A 20,603-nucleotide genomic window follows, 5' to 3' on the forward strand; every position below is an offset into this window, starting at 1 on the left:
AATAGTCACTAAATATCCATTAAAACGCTAAAAATGTAATGTAATTTAAATACATTCCGAAATTTGATTTACTGAAGCATGTATTACCAAACTACTACGATCATCAATGTATAATTCACACACTGGGTGTTTCCCAGTACTTGGTTGCAGCTGGAAGAGCATCCGCTGTGTAAAATATATGCTGGATAAGTTGGCGGTTCATTCCGCTGTGGCAACCCAAGATTAATAAAGGGGCTAAGCTGAAAATAAAAAGAATGAATGAATGGATTAAATAGAGTACAGGAACGTTGTTGATGTGTGAAAGACCCAGTAGAGGGTGATCTTGGACTGGTTTCCAAAAACTACTCACTGGCTTTCATTATATGGACACACATCACCATATCTTCTTTAGTTTTGAACATCAGTGTACAGCTTTAGCAACATACGTCAATCAGTTTTATTATTTAGTAAACTGACAAACCAAGCACTGAAATAGTCTACACTTGTCATAAGAACAAAAGCAAGAGAAACATTTAGAAATGTGTTCATTTCCTATTTCAGTTACAAAACATCTTTTATCCATCCCCTATCCAGAGAGATCTCTAGTTTAATGTAGCTGAGGCAAACATGGTCTATCAGAACTAATATAACTCTTTTATTTTCAACAATAGTTTCTATTTTAAATACATTTGTAATAGTTTGTTTAAAAAAACTCAGATGTGTGGTATTTTACTGTAGAAATCTGTGTGTTATTCACTAACCCTCCAGTTTCCAACATTCCAAAATGGCCGCCGCGCTATCTAGTGGCTGTTTTCCAAATAGCACTAGAGTGTCGCCTCTTGGTGATATGCTCTTTGATGCCGCTAGTGTCAAGCGGCGGCCATTTTGGAATAAAAATTCCAATGGGACAACAGCACGGATAACTAACGTCAGACAAAATGAATTGAAATATTAAATAATAGTCATCTAAAATATCTGTTTAACTTATAACATAAAAGTGAGGTTAACCAATTTTCAGACCCATTAAGAGAATTTCTGCTAGATAATGATCATGTGTTTTCCCTGACATGGCTAACGTTCGGCGTGTATCAGCAAACAAAAGCCCACATTTAACCAACTGAACAGTGATCCATCAGATCCTGTTTGTCCGAAATCTAACATTGGTACTTCAATCTCCTCCCGAAGCTCAGACGGTCGGCTTAGAGAAGCTGTCAATCATAACTGTCAATCATGATGACACGCCCCGTTTTTGTAGCATTACTGGCTAAAAACAAACTGTTTAGAAAAATGAAGATCTGAATCTATATCAGCATGATCACCTGTGCCTTATTTGACCAAAACCATCTTTCCATTTTATTGCAAGTGTAATTAAGTGTAATAAACCAATTCAGGATCATAATGTTGTCATACTTAGTTAAAATCGTTTTGTAGTAAAATATAAAAAACAAACAATAATGTGTCACATTAAAATTAATTACTATATTTATTAATTTAAAATTAATATAGTTATAAACTGATAAACTACTTTATCTTTTACTAAACTGTCACAACTGTAATTAAATATTAACAGTTAATTTGTCTGTATTACTATATTTGTTGCAACTATAATTAACACAAATTACCAGTGCTTTATGGTTTAAAAACAATATATTACTATAAATTTATATTAAAATTTCTATAGTATTCAATGTGGGAAATCATTAATAAAAAAGTTATTAGAAAACTAAGCAAATAAATATTATTCCATCGCTGGAATCAAATATTGACATAGTGTTATACATTTATTATGTAAAAAGAGTTTTAGTACATATAAAGATGTATTATAGCCCATATTAACTTATTATTATTCCCTTATTATAAAGACCGTTTATATCGCTGAAAAACCAGCAAACCAGTATCTGCTATACTGACTCTGTCAAATAACAGTGACTGATTCAGTCTATTATATTATTGATTGGCGATCGGAAACTAATGTTGCCCATTCACCCATCGAAACGTGTGGCTCTGCGGGAGGCGTGCGGCACACTCACAGTCCTTGGATCCTCTCCAGTATGTTAGGTGGCGGTAATGAGTTTTCAGTTACCATGATAAAATCCGACTGAAGAAGAAGGAGGAGGCTGAAAAGAGCGAGCTGTTTGAGTTTATGGAGTACTTGAAATGAAAATGTAAAGTTTTTATTTCTTTGTGTACAATAGACGTGTAAAAGCTTTATCTGGAATCATTTGTTTAATTGTGTATAAACGAAACTGCCGTGTTGTAGCAACGATATTTTCGCTAAACCGCCATCATGAGTGATTGTGTACATCTCTGAATAAAGGTGAGTAACGTTAACGATTAAATAAAATGGAGGTAAAGTTCGATTTATATTCTTTATCTTTAATAATACAGTTTATGAAAAGTATTATTTGCTAATTCTAAACAGAGTAATCATATTAGCAGCGAACTACTATCAAAGTACAACATTGTTCAGTCAATAACATGGTGCTAATGTTGATTTCAGACCCAATATTTAAAGAATTAGCGTGGTAAACAATATAGTAGCTGTTAAAATTGATGAATGTGCGAATATAAAGTCAACTTTATCTCAATTGCCTGGAGTATGGGTGGAAATTATGCACAAATAAAGAAACTGACAAATGGCATGGGTATATTTGAGAGCAAAACAACTATCACTGAAAATAGTATACTGCACAATATGGAGGACGAAACCTGCAAAAACACTGAATAAATAAATACTCAAATAAATAAATAGAGTAATAATAATTCCTTAAATTTATATAGCAATCTTTCTGGACACCCAAAGCGCTTTACACAATGAGGGGATCTTCTCATCCGCCACAAGTGTGCAGCATCCACCTGGATGACGCGACAGCAGCCATATTGCGCCAGACGGCACACCAGCTGATTGGTGGAGATTAGACAGAGTGTTGAAGCCGAATTATAATATGGGGATGATTTGGAGGCCATGATGGACAGAGGCCAGTGGGCAAATTTGGCCAGGATGCCAGGGTTAAAGCCCTACTTTTTTTTTTTTTTTTGAAGGACATCCTGGGATTTTTAACAACCACAGAGAGTCAGGACCTCGGTTAACAAGGTCCTATAAATAAATAAACAAATCCATAAATTCCTGCATAAGTAAAACAATGAATTAACAAATAAATATATGTAAAAATTCACAAATTCTTTCATAAATAAATATGAGTTATTAATAGTGCGGGCAGATAAATCAACTTTCAGTTTAGCGTTTACTTAATCCCCCAACATTCATTTAATTATTTATCTGCCCGCACTACTCGTTATTTATATATTAATTTATACAGGAATTTGTAGGTATTTATTTATTTGTGTATTTATTTATTTATTGTTTTATTTATGCAGGAATTTGTGGATTTATTCATTTATTTGTGTTTTTATTTATTTATTGTTTTATTTGTGCAGGGGTTTATGGATTTATTAATTTATTTGTGGATTTATTTATTGTTTTATGTAGGATTTTGTGGATTTGTTCATTCATTTATTTGTGTACTTATTTATTTATTGTTTTATTTGTGCAGGAGTTTATGGATTTATTAATTTATTTGTGTATATTTATTTATTGTTTTATTTATGCAGGAATTTGTGAATTTATTCATTAATTTATGTATTTATTTATTTATTGTTTTATTTATGCAGGAATTTGTGGATTTATTCATTAATTTATGTATTTATTTATTTATTGTTTTATTTGTGCAGGAGTTTATGGATATATTCATTTATTTGCGTATTTATTAATTTATTGTTTTATTTGTGCAGGATGTTGTGGATTTATTTATTCATTTATTTATTTGTGTATTTATTTATTTATTGTTTTATTTGCGCAGGATGTTGTGGATTTATTTATTCATTTATTTATTTGTGTATTTATTTATTTATTGTTTTAATAAGGAATTTGTTGATTTGTTCATTCATTTATTTATTTGTGTGTTTATTTAATTATTTTATGAAGGATTTTGTGGATTTGTTCATTCATTAATTTGTGTATTTATTTATTTATTGTTTTATGTAGGAATTTGTGTATTTGTTCATTTATTTATTTATGTATTGTTTTATTTGTGCAGGAGTTTATGGATTTATTCTTTTATTTGTGTATTTATTTGTTCATTCATTTCTTTATTTGCATATTTATTTATTGTTTTTTGCAGGTTTCGTCCTCCATAGCACAATGCATAGACCAGTAATATGTAATGGCAGTATCGTGTACAATTTAGCATCAGCATCTTTGCTTAAGAAATGAGATGAAATAAAATATCAGTCCTTAAGAAGAGGATGTGGAGCCCTGAACACGTAATCATTCTCAGCCTCAGTGCCGCAGGTGGATATTCAGATGATCTTTAGAATAATAAAACGCTTAAAGATGCCTTACTGGTGTTCACTAAGGGGTTAAACTGAAACTCTTCCAGTTAAAGAGGAACAGAAATAATCCCTAGTTACAGCCCTAGTTATTTTTACTAGAAACAAGACAAAACTATAAGATAAGCATTTTTTGGAAACGTATTCTGCGGCCATGCAAGCCGAATCACCCATGTTAGATCAAGCCCACTCACCAGTGTGACGCACACTTCATAAATGTTAAGCAAAGCTACTTCTAAGGCTTTCTGTTTTGTGTGTGTGCTTTAGATGATGGAGGATTTCTCGGGTCTGGCTCTGCCGCCTCTGTTTGGGGGTCACATTCTGGAAGCGGAGCTGGAGACGGGTGGAGTGGAGCTGGGCCCTGGCGGCACCGAGCTCCTGGAGACCGACGGGGCCCCGAGCTGCTCCGGGGACGAGGAGAGGAGAGAGCTGGACAAGAACAAATACCAGATGCTCAGCAGACGCTGCAAGGAGATCCAACAGGTGAACCCGAAAAACATTAGAGAGTTCTCCTGAATAACTGTTCACAAAGGCTGCATTTACACTGCATGTTTGAAGTCACCCAGTTGAGAGTTTTTAATCTGTGTATTGGGAAATAAGTATTGAACACATCACCATTTTCTCAGGAAACATGTCTCTAAAGGTGCTGTTGACTTGAAATTTTCCCCAGATGTTGGTAATAATCAAATAAATCCATTTATGAAAATAAAACAAACCTAATTAGCTTACAAATGAAGTTCTGTGTAATAAAATGATATGATGCATGGGGAAAAGTATTGAACACATGAAGAAAGGGAGGTGTAGAAAGGCAGTGAAAGCCCAGACAGCAGCTGAAATCTCTCAGTAGTTCTTCAGCAACCCTCTGCTCTTCCTCAGTGTAAATGAATATCAGCTGCTTCAGTCCAACATCTACATTAGCAGGAGGATGAAGATGAAACCATTTCAGCAAGACAATGATCCTGAACACAGCCAGGGAACAGGGTTTATACGTTCATGGAATTTTGATATAGCATTTTTCAGGCCTGGAAAAGTTTTGGGAAAACCCACAAGGTTTTGTTAAGTGATGGGAAATAGATATCTTTATATTTGAATATGGGTTAGTTGTCTTTAATTCTTTTCTGTCCTTGGCCAATCACATACTCGCACATTATTAGTGCGGTGTAAGCATTATTTAATAAATTTTAGGTAGATATAAATATAAATTGGGCGTCACGGTGGCGCAGTGGGTAGCACAATCGCCTCACAGCAAGAAGGTCACCTGTTCGAGCCTCGGCTGGGCCAGTTGGCATTTCTGTGTGGAGTTTGCATGTTCTCCCCGTGTTGGCGTGGGTTTCCTCCGGGTGCTCCGGTTTCCCCCACAGTCCAAAGACATGAACTATAGGCAAATTGGGTTAGTAAAATTTTCCGTAGTTGCAGCTGGAGGGGCATCCGCAGCGTTAAACATATGCTGGAAAAGTTGGCGATTCATCCTGCTGTGGCGGCCCTGGATTAATAAAGGGACTAAGCTGAAAAGAAAATTAAGAAATTAATGAATTTAAATTTAAACTAAATAGATTGTTGTGGGTTTTACGATATGCTGTAATACATTTTAACATGTATTGTTTTTTACCACGCATATGTAGACATTGCATGAAACATTAGGTCATGAAAATTTACTTGAAAGTCTTGGAAAAAGCATGGAAAAGTCATGGTATTTTAGTAGTTAAAATGTGCATGAACCCTGCATTGGAACTCTCAGAAGCTTTCAGAGAAAGAAAATCAAGCTGTAGAATGGCCCAGCCAATCACCTGAACCGAATCCAATAGAAAATACTAAATAAACTTTTAGCACTTTAGAGATGTTTCGTGAATACAGACCCCCGTTTTCAATCAAATTACTGTCATTTTTAACTGAATATTGCACAGATTTGGAGCGGCGTGAAGATGAATAAATGATGTGTATTTGTAATTTACTGAACTCTCTAATTAATCTGTTTTCAGGTAAATGAGAAGATTTTGGGACGCCTTCATCAGGTGCAGAGACTGACCCGCCGCATGAGGAAAGAAAGAAGGTGTGTGTGTGTGTGTTTTATTGACAGGAAAAGTCATTCATTAATTTTCCTTCGGCTTAGTCCCTTATTTATCAGGGGTCACCACAGTGGAATGAACCACCAACTTATCCAGCATATGTTCTACGCAGTGGATGCCCTTCCAGCTGCAACCCAGTACTGGGAAACACCCAAACACTCACACACTACGGTCAATTTAGTTTCATCCAATTCCCCTATAGCGCATGTGTTTGGACTGTGGGGGAAACCGGAGCACCTGGAGGAAACCCACGCCAACACGGGGAGAACATGCAAACGTGATCTTCTTGCTATGAGGTGACTCGGTGCTAACCACTGAGCCACCATGCTGCCACAGAAAAACTGCTAATGTGTATTACCGAAAGCAACAAGTAAAGCAACAATTAGCAGATTTAGATTTTTAACTCTGATATTCAAACAAACTAAACAAAACTTGACATCATTTTGACGTAAAAATGACATAATTTAGATTATTTTGACCTGCTAAAGCAGAAAACCGTAAAATCATGATTTATTATACAGCTACTGTCTGCTAGTGTCCACCGGAGGTCAGATTTCCATCATAAATGCATGCTTTAAGAGACTTCCTGAATAAATGAATGTATACACGGTCTTCCACCAAGGCAACCTGGGGTGCTGAAATATAATTGGCTAAACGTAACGCACGTAACGCACGTTTTCAAAGCAGAACATCTGACTTCAGCATTGTTTTTCAGATAAACAAGAACACTCATTTAGCATGTTTCTTAAATATCTGCAAATATATTATGGTATTATTATGCTTTAGAAGAGTCAAAAACTTACAGCACCTTTAAAAAAAATCCTACGTTTACACGATAAGATGCTGTATTGTCCTCTTTTTCTTGAATAATGTCTTCATATAACACAATAACAGAATAGTGTGTGTGTGTTTAAGGTTTCTGATGAAGACACTGGACTCATATGGAGATGATTACAGGGCAGCTCAGCTCACCATCACGTTAGAGGTCAGAAAAACACACAGTTTTCCTCCACAACAGCTGCTGTGCAATATGTCCCCAATGTGTCTCTCAAAATATGTCCTTAAATATTATACAGTGCTTACCAAAAATGTCCTGAGTGTAACTTTTTTTTGTACCTAGTGTAAAAGAGATGTAATACTTCACCATCATTACCTTCCTTTGTTGATGAAAGTTTTTTAGTATCAACCGTATCTTCAGCAGAAAAGATATCCAAGATGCTGTTTTAAATTGTAATGAAATCTTTTTTACGATGGCCGAGAGAGCTTAACTCACTGCAATTTAACAATCGTCTCACAACACAAACAGCTGATGAAACGCGCTGCACTTTCTCACAACACAAACAACTGAAGAAACGCGCTGCACTTTCTCACAACACAAACAACTGAAGAAACACACTGCATTTATTAAACGTGCTGCATTCTATTAACACGTTTTACAATTAATCATCAGTTTATTTAGGTTAATAATTTACAAAAGACAATGGAATCGTGTAATCAGGATATTAAAATAAACAAAAAACCCTCACCTTTAAAAGACCACCAACAACTTCACTGAGCAACAGTCACGGCATAATAACACATCCATATCTTAGCAGGGTCTGTCATGTTTTGGGGTTCCCTTTCTTGATTTGCTTGTGTTTTCTTAAACTGCAACAAGTTAAGCTCTCTCGGCCACCGTAGGTTTTAGACCTAACAAAAAATAGCCTGACATGTTTACTGCTCCAAAACATTTGAAAAGTTTCTCATAATAAAATATATTGTGTTCAAAGGGGAAAAAGGTTTTGTTTTTTACCCAGAAATTTAAAAAGAATATGTTTTAGAGTAGTGATCACAATACCGTGATACGGTGAAACAGTGATATTCTTATCCAAGGATATCATACTGTCAGAATCTTACACCGGCCCATGGCATATATACATATACACACTTACTGGCCACTTTATTAGGTACACCTTACTAGTACCGAGTTGCATATTCATTTTCAATAACTCTTTTAATTTGTGTATTCAAAACTGACCTTTAATCATCACTGCACCAAAACAGACAACTAGAACATTATTTTTTAGACAATTTTTTGTCAGCCAAATGTAATAACCGTGAGATGTTTCAAAGTTCTGGCATTATATTGATGATGATGATGATGCATCAGTCTGAGGTTTGTGATTTACATTTGATATATATATATATATATATCACAAACTCTATATCTCCTAAAATTTTGCTTTTTAAATGTTTTTTTTTTTTTTACTATTATTACACATTTATTTATGTATGTGTATGTGTGTGTGTGTGTGTATGTATGTATGTATGTATGTATGTATGTATGTATGTATGTATGTATGTATGTATGTATAATAAAGTGTCAGGAACAATACATTAGCTTTCAAAGCTGTTAACTTGTTAGTGTTTTTAAAATATCCTTTTTAAATGTCCACTATAGTGGACACCAGGACCATCTTAATGTTATTAATGACTGCATGTTGTAGGAGGCAGAACTGAGGCCGAGAGGATTCTTCATAAGATAGTTGAGGGAGACTCTGGCTTGGAGTCTGACAATCAGACAATTTAAGAATTGGAGACAATTAGAGACTGACAATCAGTTTTAAATCGTTTTTATGTTGAGTTAGTTTTGGATTAACATCACTTCTTGTTTTTTTGAGTTCGGCTCTCTTTCAGACTAAACTCTTTCAGGAATTTCCATACAAAAGGAAAAATGGCTTTTGTTTTGTTTTTGTTACATTAATAATTAATATCTCTTTACAGCCATATCCTGTACAGTTCTGTTGTCTGAGTTGTGGTCATTTTGAACTAAAGTGGTCCTGTGGTCCCACTACAGTGGACATGCTGTAAAATTAAAAATAAAAACAAAATGTAAAAACTCTAAATTGTAGAATTTTTTCAACCCCAAAGGATGTAGGAAATCACAGAAAAATAACAAAAAAAAAAAACTTTTTTTTTTCTTTGAGTCTCAGGAGAATCTAGAAGTGCAGTCATGGTATAAACCTTTCATGTACACAGACATCACCTATATGTTATAAATTTGCAGGTTGACTATTTCTGTAAATAATAGCATATATTTGATAGCAGTGCAATAACGTGACCTTTTGTAAAGCTGCTTTGAAACAGTAATTCTTTTAAAAAGTGCTACACAAATAAAATAAAATTGAATTGAATGTGTGTGTGTGTCCAGGATGAAGGCAAGGCTGTAGATTCAGCTCTCGGTGGAGATGAAGACGTCTCTTCTCCAACATTTCCTCCTCAGTCCACTGGAGGAGCAAAAAGGAAGAGACACCGGCTCCAGAAGGACAGAGACACGCAGGTATATATAAAAAGACTAAAGCTTTTACTGCTCCTGAACTCACCAGGGCTCCATTGATGTGGATAAAAACACAGTGCAGTAGTTGAATATTAGTTGAATATTAGAATATTAGTAGTTGAATATAGTTGGACAGTTCACCCAAAAATGCCATTTACTCATTTATTAACTTGTTCCAAATTAATCTGAGGTTTTTTTCTTCTTTTGAACACAAAAGAAGATATTTTGAAGAATGTTCTAACTATTGACTTCCATAGTGGGAATTACAAGTACTATGTAAGTCAGTAGGTACTGGGTTTCCAGCTCTTTTTCAAAATATTGTCCTTGTGTTCAACAGAAGATAAAAAAGTAACAAGTAAATGATGAGACCATTTATATTTGTGGGTGGACTATCCCTTGAACACCAAATTAAATTGATTTCAATGTGAATTTATCCTAAAGGAACACTTTATTGTAAATTAAAAACTAATAATAGGCACATTTTACAGCTCCTCTATTTCCGTCATCATTATATTTTACAGGAAAGCCTAAATGCTTTCATACATGTGATTTGAATGATGTGAGAGACGATCTTTCTGAGATCGTTACAAATTTAGGATTAATCTACCAGTAAAAACATTTATTAATCCGCAAGTCATGTGTTTTGAACCGTGGATTGTAGTAAACTACAGTATTTGGTCATTTGTTTAACCCATTAATCCGTAGTTGTTTACATCTGACCAATCAAATGCTCTCTTGTCAGACATGCCCCGCCCCTTCTCATTTGATGCGCTTGAGCTCAACCGCTCTCACTGACACAACTATGAGAAAAACAAATGCTATTAGCTGCTTTTTTTTTAAAGGGGAGGAGTTATTCTATGTCCCGCCCTCTTTTCAGATTACGTCAAACATTGAATTTATAAAATGCACATTTCAAAGCACCTCACGGGAGCTTGAATGGACGCATGTTACTTTATTCAGACAGAGCATAGTTTAAAAACACGACAGTAATTCAGGCATTTTGGAAACACCTCGGTTTTAATGTGTGCTTGCTCCACACAGATGGAGTCGGAGCAGCCGGTGATGACGGAAGCTCAGTTCAGTGGATTCCCCAGTCCAAACTCACTCTCTCACTGATCCCAGAACAGCAGAAACAACACCTCCAACATGAAGTCAGTCACTGCGGGACTTTTTGTTTTGTACAACACAGGATTAAAAAAGAAAAGTCCTTACATTTCTGAATCTGTTCACATCCTGTATCAGGACTTCCTCCTCAATTATGCTGTTCATACCTTGCAATTTTTGTGTGTGTCAGAATTAGGAAATAAAAGGATGAGGCTAGATAATTTTTGCAATTGTGTCAGAAACAGCCTTTGAGGCAGTCGATGACTATTATTTTGATCTGACTATTTTGATAAGCATTTTTAATTCAGTGTACCGAACTCAAGCTCAATGCAGGCCTCCAGACAGTGCTGTTTAGTGAACAGGGGTCCGTTCTTCGTACATCACTTAAATGATTAATTTGGCAGATCCTGGATCTGTTAATCTTAATAACTGATCTTGGGCTAATTTGGTTCTTCAAACAAGTTCGCAAATCAGATTAAAATGTCTGAATGAACTGATCTGAGATCGCTGCGTGTGTTGTGAAGGTCAGATCTATCGATCCTCTATCACAGGGATGTCCAACTCAGTTCCTGGAGGGCCGCAGCCCTGCACAGTTTAGTTCCAACCCTGCTTCAACACACTTAACATTCATAGTTACCTGTAGGTTTCAAACAAGCCTGAAGGACTCAATTAGTTTGATCAGGTGTGTATGATTAGGGTTGGAGCTAAACTGTGCAGAGCTGTGGCCCTTTAGGAACTGAGTTTGACACCTGTGCTCTATCATGATCAGCAATGCAACGATTGGCTGACGGAACAGCAGCATAATGACATCATCTGATTAATATTCAATTATCCATGTGAGCGCAATTACATCAAATTCGCAGTAAACGGTTTGCTAAATATGACACGCGATAACTTTCTACATTTGTTTTGAGTGTGCAGGCTTTACACTTTCGTGTGTCGAGAGTATTCCTCATGTATTTCAATGCATATCAATGTAGTTCTACATTTAAAGAAGATTTTCTTTATAGTAGCCTAGGCCCACTCAAGCTTTTTTAATTGGCGTTAGGAATAACTATGAATTAATTTTTCATCAAAAAAGCTTTTTGATATTAGTAAAGGTGTCTGCAACTTTTGAAAAGCATCAAATTACCGTCATGTTAGCGGTCAAAACGTGTGCATGACTGCATAAATATTGTGCATATGAGTTTATATCAGTAAATTTTCTCTTTGAACCAGCAGGTGGCAGTCTTAGTACTTTTATTTCGTAGTGGAGATTGCAGAAGTTTTATTAACATATATTTTTTTTACTTTTTATATATAGTTAAAAAATATATTTACTATTTTTCCAAGTGTATATAACTACTACTGTAAGAAAATATCAGAATTCAGTACATACTTTCAGTATTATCTTTGCTCGAAATGACCCGATCTAATCCTGTTTATATGAAATAAGCCTGCTTCAGAGCAGGTTTGAGCTACCAGAACTGTTGCTATGACAACAAGTCTCAGATGAGTTTTGAAGAACGAAACGATCCTGTATAGTGTCAAATCGTCAATAACCAAATCCAGCTAACTGAGTAATCCACGTACGAAGAACGGACCCCAGATAAACAACATGAGTGTGTGTTCGATATTGGTTATAAAATACACCACAAACACAAATAGATAGTGTGTTTTTGGTGTATTTTATGACTAATAATTTGATTATTTTAATAAATAATTTAATATACAGAACTCTTGTAATATACTCCAATTCCTACAGTTTAATGAACATTTATGAATGAGTGTGTATCAGTACAGGTATGGTGGTGAATGTTTTGAACACGATTCAGCGTACAGAACTTGAGCTCAGTGTTTTGTAAGCCATTCCTCCAGACGGTGCTGCTTCACATCAACATGTATGAGTGTGTATATATCTCTCTTTATCTGTGTTTGCCGTGTCTGTTGAAGCGGCGGTACAGGTGACTGATCCTCTTCTGCAGGTTGTGTCTGTCCTCCGTCATCATGCGGTCTCCAACCATATTCCTCTTCCTCAACAGCCGCTGAAGCTCGTTTCCTCTGAAGCCGCGCACCCAGACCGGACCCCGGATCATGTCTTTAGGGTGAGCCTTAAAGTCACCTGCAGACCAACACACACACACAGACAGAGATACTTCTCAATCATGCAACTCGGTGCCAGAGGCTGGATTTATTTATTTATCTGTACACACAGTAGTCAACATTTAAAGTGGGTCAAAAAACTCTATTCTATGCTAACAAAACTACTATAGGTTGTTTTCAATCACGTGGTTCTGATGACATGGGAAATTCAGATGGAGGTCAGGGAGTAAAAGCTGAATAGGAGACATACAGTAGGGGAAAGTCTGTTTTTTTGTGATGTATACCATATTTCAAGGGAGATATAAATAGAAAATAAGCACATATGTTGGGCATGATGCTTATACATGAAGAGGGCCGAGTTTTCTTCTGAACTAACATATACAGTATCTATCACCTGAATGACAGGCAAATAGAAGCGATTACGTTACATGAAAAATACTATAGTAAATCAGTTTTCTCAAGGATTTTTTCCAGCTGTGGTGGCAGACTCTGGGCATTTTACACAGATCTACCAACTACATGTGGCGTTATTTCATTGACAAATGTCGTGAGCGCATTCATGTAATAGCCTACGAGCATGTCAATCTCTGTGCTCTAGCGCCGAGTTCCTCTGCTCGTGCCCAAAATTTCTTATGCGCCCTCAAATATACGGTGCTCAAGCGCAAATCTTGTGCGCTCTCAAATAAACACTGCTGTGTGATTTAGCGTGTTTATGTAGTGAGTATGTCTCCAACATTTTTTAGATTTGCTAGGAATATTTATGGATGTCTCCAATAGACCTACAGAACGATATTAATGCGTCCTGAAGTAAAGTGAAACGGCTATAAACTCCAGCAGGATAAAGTCATTGTATGCAGAGCCACAGACCTTTATCTATAAATAAAATATAATTATGGAAACTGTGTTCATCATAACTGAAAGCTCCGTCGTGTTTGCTAGCCTCACGCACCTGTCAGTCAGTCAGTCAGCATGTCACCTTAAAGGGTTAAACGAAGAACGCACAGCACTACTACGATTACAGAAAAGTTTGCGCTGTTATAATTCACTTACCTTTTAATACGTTTTTGGTGTGATTATCATTTGCTATTTAAAAATAAATGACCGAATGTTTTGAATGAGAAGCTGTAATGTAGCCGTGGCGGGATGAATTTAGGTGTGGCGCCCCACCATGGAAGAATGAATGTAGCGGAAACCATGTAAATACTATAGTGTTTGGAGTACTTGAATTAAACTGTCGTAGTAATTGTTGCTGTGGTACGACACAACTGTAGTAAACTAGTTATTGAGTAGGCTTCTGTTCTCTACGCTAATTACAATACACCACCGTTTACACTGTTACGGTATTTATTACAATTTACTAGACTACAGTATTCTGTAGCAGAGTTGTACATGTTATAGTAATTTATAATGAACACGTTAAACCACATAGTAAAGTGTATAACGTTTTTTTCTCATGCCGATATCTTCCAGACATCACGAAATAACAGATGAAAAGCATACAAAAGCATAGTCTACATTATTATTTATTTATTTTTGTAAGGGGTAAACTGTGCTCCACAATAATAACCGTCTAGTTTTGTGGCTAGGGTTGCATTTCTGATTTTTGTTCGGTCGATGAACTGACCATCGACAAACATTCACCGCTGAGGCGCATATAGATGTTCACGTTACAGTTGTTTATTCTGCCGAAACGCCAGTAAAGACTTGGATTATTGCGAAACAAGATGGAGATTTCATTACAGCGATTACATGGCAGAAAACCTTATTTATATTCTCCTGGATATTGAAAGTGTGGTGGTGTTCGGATCTGATTTTTATATAAGTCATTAACATTTATACACATAGCTATGCCTGTGTGTAATCTTTATAGGTGCAGTCAAACGAATGATCAAGTTCAAATAAAGTTTGTACTCATGGATGTATTGAATGAATGTTGATTACACGCCGCCTTTTCTTCAGTTTTCAGTCAGTTTCTTGAACTTTCTCCCCTTATTAAGCAAAAACTTTGAGTTCTATAAAAGCTGCTCAGCATTTCTTCTTTTGCCCGATTTAAACAATATAAACAACATAAAACAGAAATATTTTGATGTGCTGATAGCGATTCCCATGTAGAAAAATCACTTCCAGCCCTCCATTTGAGTCTAGCACGCCATCAATGACGTCATGTGGAAACCTAACGTCATTGTACGTCATTGTAACCTAAACAGACGGCCCAATGCTGTAGTTCACTACAACTGAGCAATACTATCATTGTTAAATTAGTAATAATAATTTGAAGTGGTTAAACTTACAATAAGCCAAGCTATTATTTATACTTGAAGTTGTTAATGTGTCATTGAAAGCTAAAACTAACATCTGATAAATCAGCAATGCAAAATAAAAGCATGACCATAATGAATGCTGAAATTAGGTGTCCAACTCACCCAGAATGCCGATGTTGTCGTAAACTCCAAACATGCTTCTCTTCTCCGTCCAGCGGTCCACTTCTTTGAGTTTGGGAATGGCATGCATTCGTATTCGAGCACAGGAGCCTGACAGATGATGCAAAACAAATGCATTAAATTAGGGCTGCACGATATTGGAAAACAAATGTGACATTGCAATAGGGCTGCACAATAGATGATTCCAGCATCAACATCTGCAATAGTAATATTATCAGAGGGTATGCAATGTTGAGTCTGGATTGTAATTGACCAGGAGCCACAGAACACATGTGATTTATAGAGTAGTATAAATAATATAGAGTATTTTAAATATAATATTCAAAGTAACATGGTAAACAATATAGAGACTCTAAATGAACGAATGTGCGAATATAAAACCAACTTTACCTCAATCATATTTTAATGTAACGTTAAATAATGAATATGGGTGATGTCTGACCTGTGCTGAAGAGTCTCGACGACTGACAGAAGTTTACAGCGTTCCTCCACAATCCTCCAAACACAGACATGCTGCATAAACGCACAGACAAATATTAATATCTGCATTCATGTGTTCATAAATCATGTTCAATGGATGATGACCTTCAGTCGCGAGCGCAACCACAGCAAATCCAGCTTAAACCGTCTTTACAACAAGTCTTTACCTTATTATTGTGAATAATATTCCTGGGGAAAGACTTCAGTCGACGGCTGGATGATGAATAATTTAAAACTCCTGAAATCCTGCAGATATATGCAGCGAAACGGCTGTGTTTCTCATGTGTACACACTACTGCAGGAGACAGGCCGCCATTACACGCTTTTCACAATAGAAGTCCAACGTTTACTTTTCAAATTAAAAGTCCGTGTTTTAAAGTTGAGTTTATCTACACTGACCTTGATCTCGATCTAGTTTACATGTAAATTCGATTTAAAATTCGATTAAAAGTTTCTATTTTAAAATATTTATTTTAAATAAATCTCTATCACCTGCTAATGTTCAAGGTAATTTTAGTGATAAAATACCCAAATAATTGTAGTCATCCTACAGCAAACATCATGTCCTTGAATTAGATATTTACAATATATATTTATTAATATATATTTTCTTTATTTAAAAAAAAAAAGCACAGGGGCTGGATATTTTGTGTTTTTACTTATGTTAATTGAAACCATTATAATTTCGAGAACATCTGTTCGTATTTTATTGATGTTCCCTTATTATGGAACAATCGCTGAAACGTGTCATATTTTATATACATATGATGACCACTATTTGTCCTAACATATGTCTTATATTTATATAAGACATATTCTATAATTTATATCTGTAAAAGATGATTTTGATTAGTGATATGGTGGTAAAATGCACTGCTTTGCAATGTAAACAATTAGGTGGAGCCTTCAATTTTTAAGTTGAATCAATTGAATTTAAATTACATTACATGTAGTCACAAAAGCTGAATCTCTTATATCTTACGAAAATTATGGTTAATTTATTTTAACTGTGTAAAGGTACTAGAACAGTGGTAATGACTTTCATCATACTTTTTTTTACAATGCAAAAATGACACCATATAAAAAATAACATCAGTGCTCATCATATACAAGCAGCTAGCCGGCAGCTAGCTCTCTGCAACTCTCACATGGTCGCCCACTGAAGCTAAGCAGGGATGTACCTGAATGGGAGACCACATGGGAAAACTAGGTTGCTGCCGGAAGTGGTGTTAGTGAGGCCAGCAGGGGGCGCTTAACCTGCGGTCTGTGTGAGTCCTAATGCCCCAGTATAGTGACGGGGACTCTGTACTGCTCAGTGAACGCCGTCTTTTGGATGAGACGTTAAACTGAGGTCCTGACTCTCTGTGGTCATTAAAAATCCCAGGATGTCCTTCGAAACAGAGTAGGGGTTTAACCCTGGCATCCTGGACAAAAATCTGCCCACTGGCCTCTGTCCATCATGGCCTCCTAAACATCCCCATATCATAATTGGCTTCATCACTCCGTCTCCTCCACCAATCAGCTGGTGTGTGGTCTGGCGCAAAATGGCTGCCGTCACGTCATCCAAGTGGATGCAGCACACTGGTGGTGGATGAGGAGATTCCCCCCTATGTGTAAAGTGCTTTGAGTGCCCAGAAAAGCTCAATATAAATGTAAGGAATTATTATTATTATTATTATTAAGTACACCCCTCACTAACCTCTCTTTTAAACTCATATTTTTAATAGGAAGCTCTACAATATTATATTTGTGGATATACATTAGATTAATCAGTACTGAAGCCAAAATCTGGAGCTTATCTAGCAAAATAACTTATGATAACGCTCCAAAAACTATTACAGCCAAATTTATATATTAGAGAAAAATATTAAATACAAATTTAAAAAAGAGGAAAAATCAAGAAGCAAAAAAAAGCAAAAATTGATGAAATTTTGAAGGTTGTAATTTTTTTTGCAATATTTTGCTTGAATTTAATTGTATAATCTTTCAATTTCTAAATATGTTTGGTGACTAAAATATTATTTTAATAAATATATCTGTTTAATAAATCTGTTTTGTTTAAAAGCACCAAAATACATCGACTATATTCTCTGAGAAATGGATACAAATCTTCATTTTCAAAATGGGCTGTACTCAATTATGCTGTGTGTAACTTTTAGCAGTACATGCATTCAGATTCATCACACCTTTAATCGCTTTCAGACAAATTTTTCAGCGTAAATGTTTTATAATATGTCAAAAATATTAAATAAAATGAATAAATATCCTGTTTAATCACGTTTATGACACAAAACTACAGTGAAGATGGGGTTAATGCAGATCTTAACCTCCATAATCAACAACTGAAGAGAAAGAGCACAGCTCATAATAATAATCTAGACAATACAGCGCTCCTCACTAACCTCTCTTTTAAACTCTTATTTTTAATAGGAAGCTCTACAATATTATATTTGTGGATATACATTAGATTAGTCAGTACTAAAGCCAAATCTGGAGCTTATCTAGCAAAATAACTTACGATAACGCTCCAAAAACTAGCACAGCCAAATTTATATATTAGAGAAAAATATTAAATACAAATTTAAAAAAAAGAGGAAAAATTAAGATATTTTGCTTGAATTTAATTGTATTATCATTCAATTTGAAATATGTTTGGTGACTAAACTATTATTTTATAAATATATCTGTTTAATAACTCTGTTTTGTTTAAATGCACCAAAATACATCGCCTATATTCACTGAGAAATGGATCAGAATATTAATATTCAAAATGGCTGTACTCAGTAATGCTCAGCACTTTGTCATATGTAGCCTTCATTCAGCACGCATAAATGAAAGCATGCACTATATAGATAATGATTAATAATAGATACAGTTTTAGCTCTACACAAAGCATACTGTATGTACTTAGTGTTAGTGCAGAAAGCTCATGTGATCAGCTGGAAAAGTGTAATAAGATCCATCTGTGTGGTTTTGAGTTTCACGGCACTACAGTTAATACAGTTAAGACTCACTGAACCAAAAATAGAAGACAGAATATTGAGTGCAGCCCTCCATTTACCCTGGTACTCACCTAATAAACACACGCGTCCAATCGCTGTCATTTATACACAGTTCTGCTCAGTGGTGTGTGTGCTTAGATCTTCCAGAAACTGCCTCTCGGATCCCTTTTGCAGTCCGAGAGATTAGAGATTCAGTCTGTATTCTTGTTTTCTGCTTTAGCAGTCCTCCTTGAACCCACATGAAAAAACACCATAGTAGACTTTAATATATAATAATATTATATATTATTTGCTATAGTAAATTTTACAGCATTCTTTTACTGCAGCATATTATTGGATTCATTAATAAACTGAAGTAAATACTGTAGCAGACCTCCAGATTTTGATAAAGTTGGTTTTATATTCGCACATTTGTTAGTTTTAACACTCCTTATATCGTTTACTATGCTAATTTGAATATAGAGACTGAAATTGCATTTAAGTTTGACTTCAATACAGCATTAGCACTATTTAACTGACTGTGAACAGTGGTGTACTTTGATAGTCATTGGCTGCTAATGTGATTTCTTTATTTAGAATGAGCAAATAACACTTTTCTGAATGTTATTAAGGAGAAAGTCTGAATATCTGAATATTAAACCAACTTTACCTCAATCTACACCAGAGCTAAAATGGTAGACTGTATCATATTGTAGTATTTAGTTTGTTATAGTATTTACACTTTGCTATAAAGGTATGAATGTTAATAAGTGACACTATTTTAAAAGAGTTGCTTTATGTAAAACAGTGTGTTCTGTGTGCATTATAGTGTAGTAAACTGATTTACTGTAATTCATCTTGTTTAGCAAACACTCAAATGAGTCGAAATAAAGTTTCTGATTGGTTTAAAATGTCAAATACAGCAAAACATGCCTTTAAAAGTTATGAAGGGTAAATGACTCTCAATACTCATACAGTTCCTTATTTTGGGATGTGTAATATAGTTGGAGAAAATGTACTGTAGTAATACATGTATTTATTTTCCTGTAGTGTAGTCAACAAACTACCTCATCACTGCAATTTACTTCAGTAAGCTTAAAAAAACTACAGGTATGTGGGAAGCCACAGCTGTGATCCCACATGAAACAAATACTATAGTAACTTATAGTAAATATTATAGTGTTTTTGAACCATACTATAGTAAAGTATTTGAATGGAAAGTATTTACTACGGTAACGCAAGAACGATAATGAAGTACGTGAATCGATCTGCTGTGGTGATTCTACAGTCGCTACGGTAACGCAAGAACGATAATGAAGTACCTGAATCGATCTGCTGTGGTGATTCTACAGTCGCTACGGTAACGATGGTGAAGTACTTGAATCGATCTGCTGTGGTGATTCTACAGTCGCTACGGTAACGATGGTGAAGTACTTGAATCGATCTGCTGTGGTGATTCTACAGTCGCTACGGTAACGATGGTGAAGTACTTGAATCGATCTGCTGTGGTGATTCTACAGTCGCTACGGTAACGATGGTGAAGTACTTGAATCGATCTGCTGTGGTGATTCTACAGTCGCTACGGTAACGATGGTGAAGTACTTGAATCGATCTGCTGTGGTGATTCTACAGTCGCTACGGTAACGATAGTGAAGTACTTGAATCGATCTGCTGTGGTGATTCTACAGTCGCTACGGTAACGCAAGAACGATAATGAAGTACCTGAATCGATCTGCTGTGGTGATTCTACAGTCGCTACGGTAAC

General features: G+C 35.5%; 2 protein-coding genes across 2 annotated transcripts; one reads left to right on the forward strand and one right to left on the reverse strand.

Annotated features, from left to right (window-relative positions):
* Positions 1-2,087: 2,087 nt before the first annotated feature.
* On the forward strand, positions 2,088-11,073 carry tfpt (TCF3 (E2A) fusion partner). Its single transcript, XM_056475165.1, has 6 exons — positions 2,088-2,296; positions 4,636-4,851; positions 6,348-6,418; positions 7,350-7,419; positions 9,625-9,753; positions 10,792-11,073. Exons 2-6 carry the CDS (start codon positions 4,636-4,638, stop codon positions 10,864-10,866), a joined length of 561 nt encoding a protein of 186 aa, XP_056331140.1. The 5' UTR covers positions 2,088-2,296; the 3' UTR covers positions 10,867-11,073.
* On the reverse strand, positions 10,749-16,191 carry mrpl51 (mitochondrial ribosomal protein L51). The gene is made up of 4 exons (XM_056475166.1): positions 16,025-16,191; positions 15,820-15,890; positions 15,360-15,467; positions 10,749-12,955 (listed from the first exon to the last, which is right to left on the reverse strand). The coding sequence occupies exons 2-4, from the start codon at positions 15,887-15,889 to the stop codon at positions 12,759-12,761; spliced, it is 375 nt and encodes a 124-aa protein (XP_056331141.1). The 5' UTR covers position 15,890; positions 16,025-16,191; the 3' UTR covers positions 10,749-12,758.
* Between the last annotated feature and the right edge of the window lie 4,412 nt (positions 16,192-20,603).

The sequence above is a fragment of the Danio aesculapii genome, chromosome 16 (genome assembly GCF_903798145.1).
Source record: "Danio aesculapii chromosome 16, fDanAes4.1, whole genome shotgun sequence".
Lineage (NCBI taxonomy): Eukaryota > Metazoa > Chordata > Actinopteri > Cypriniformes > Danionidae > Danio > Danio aesculapii.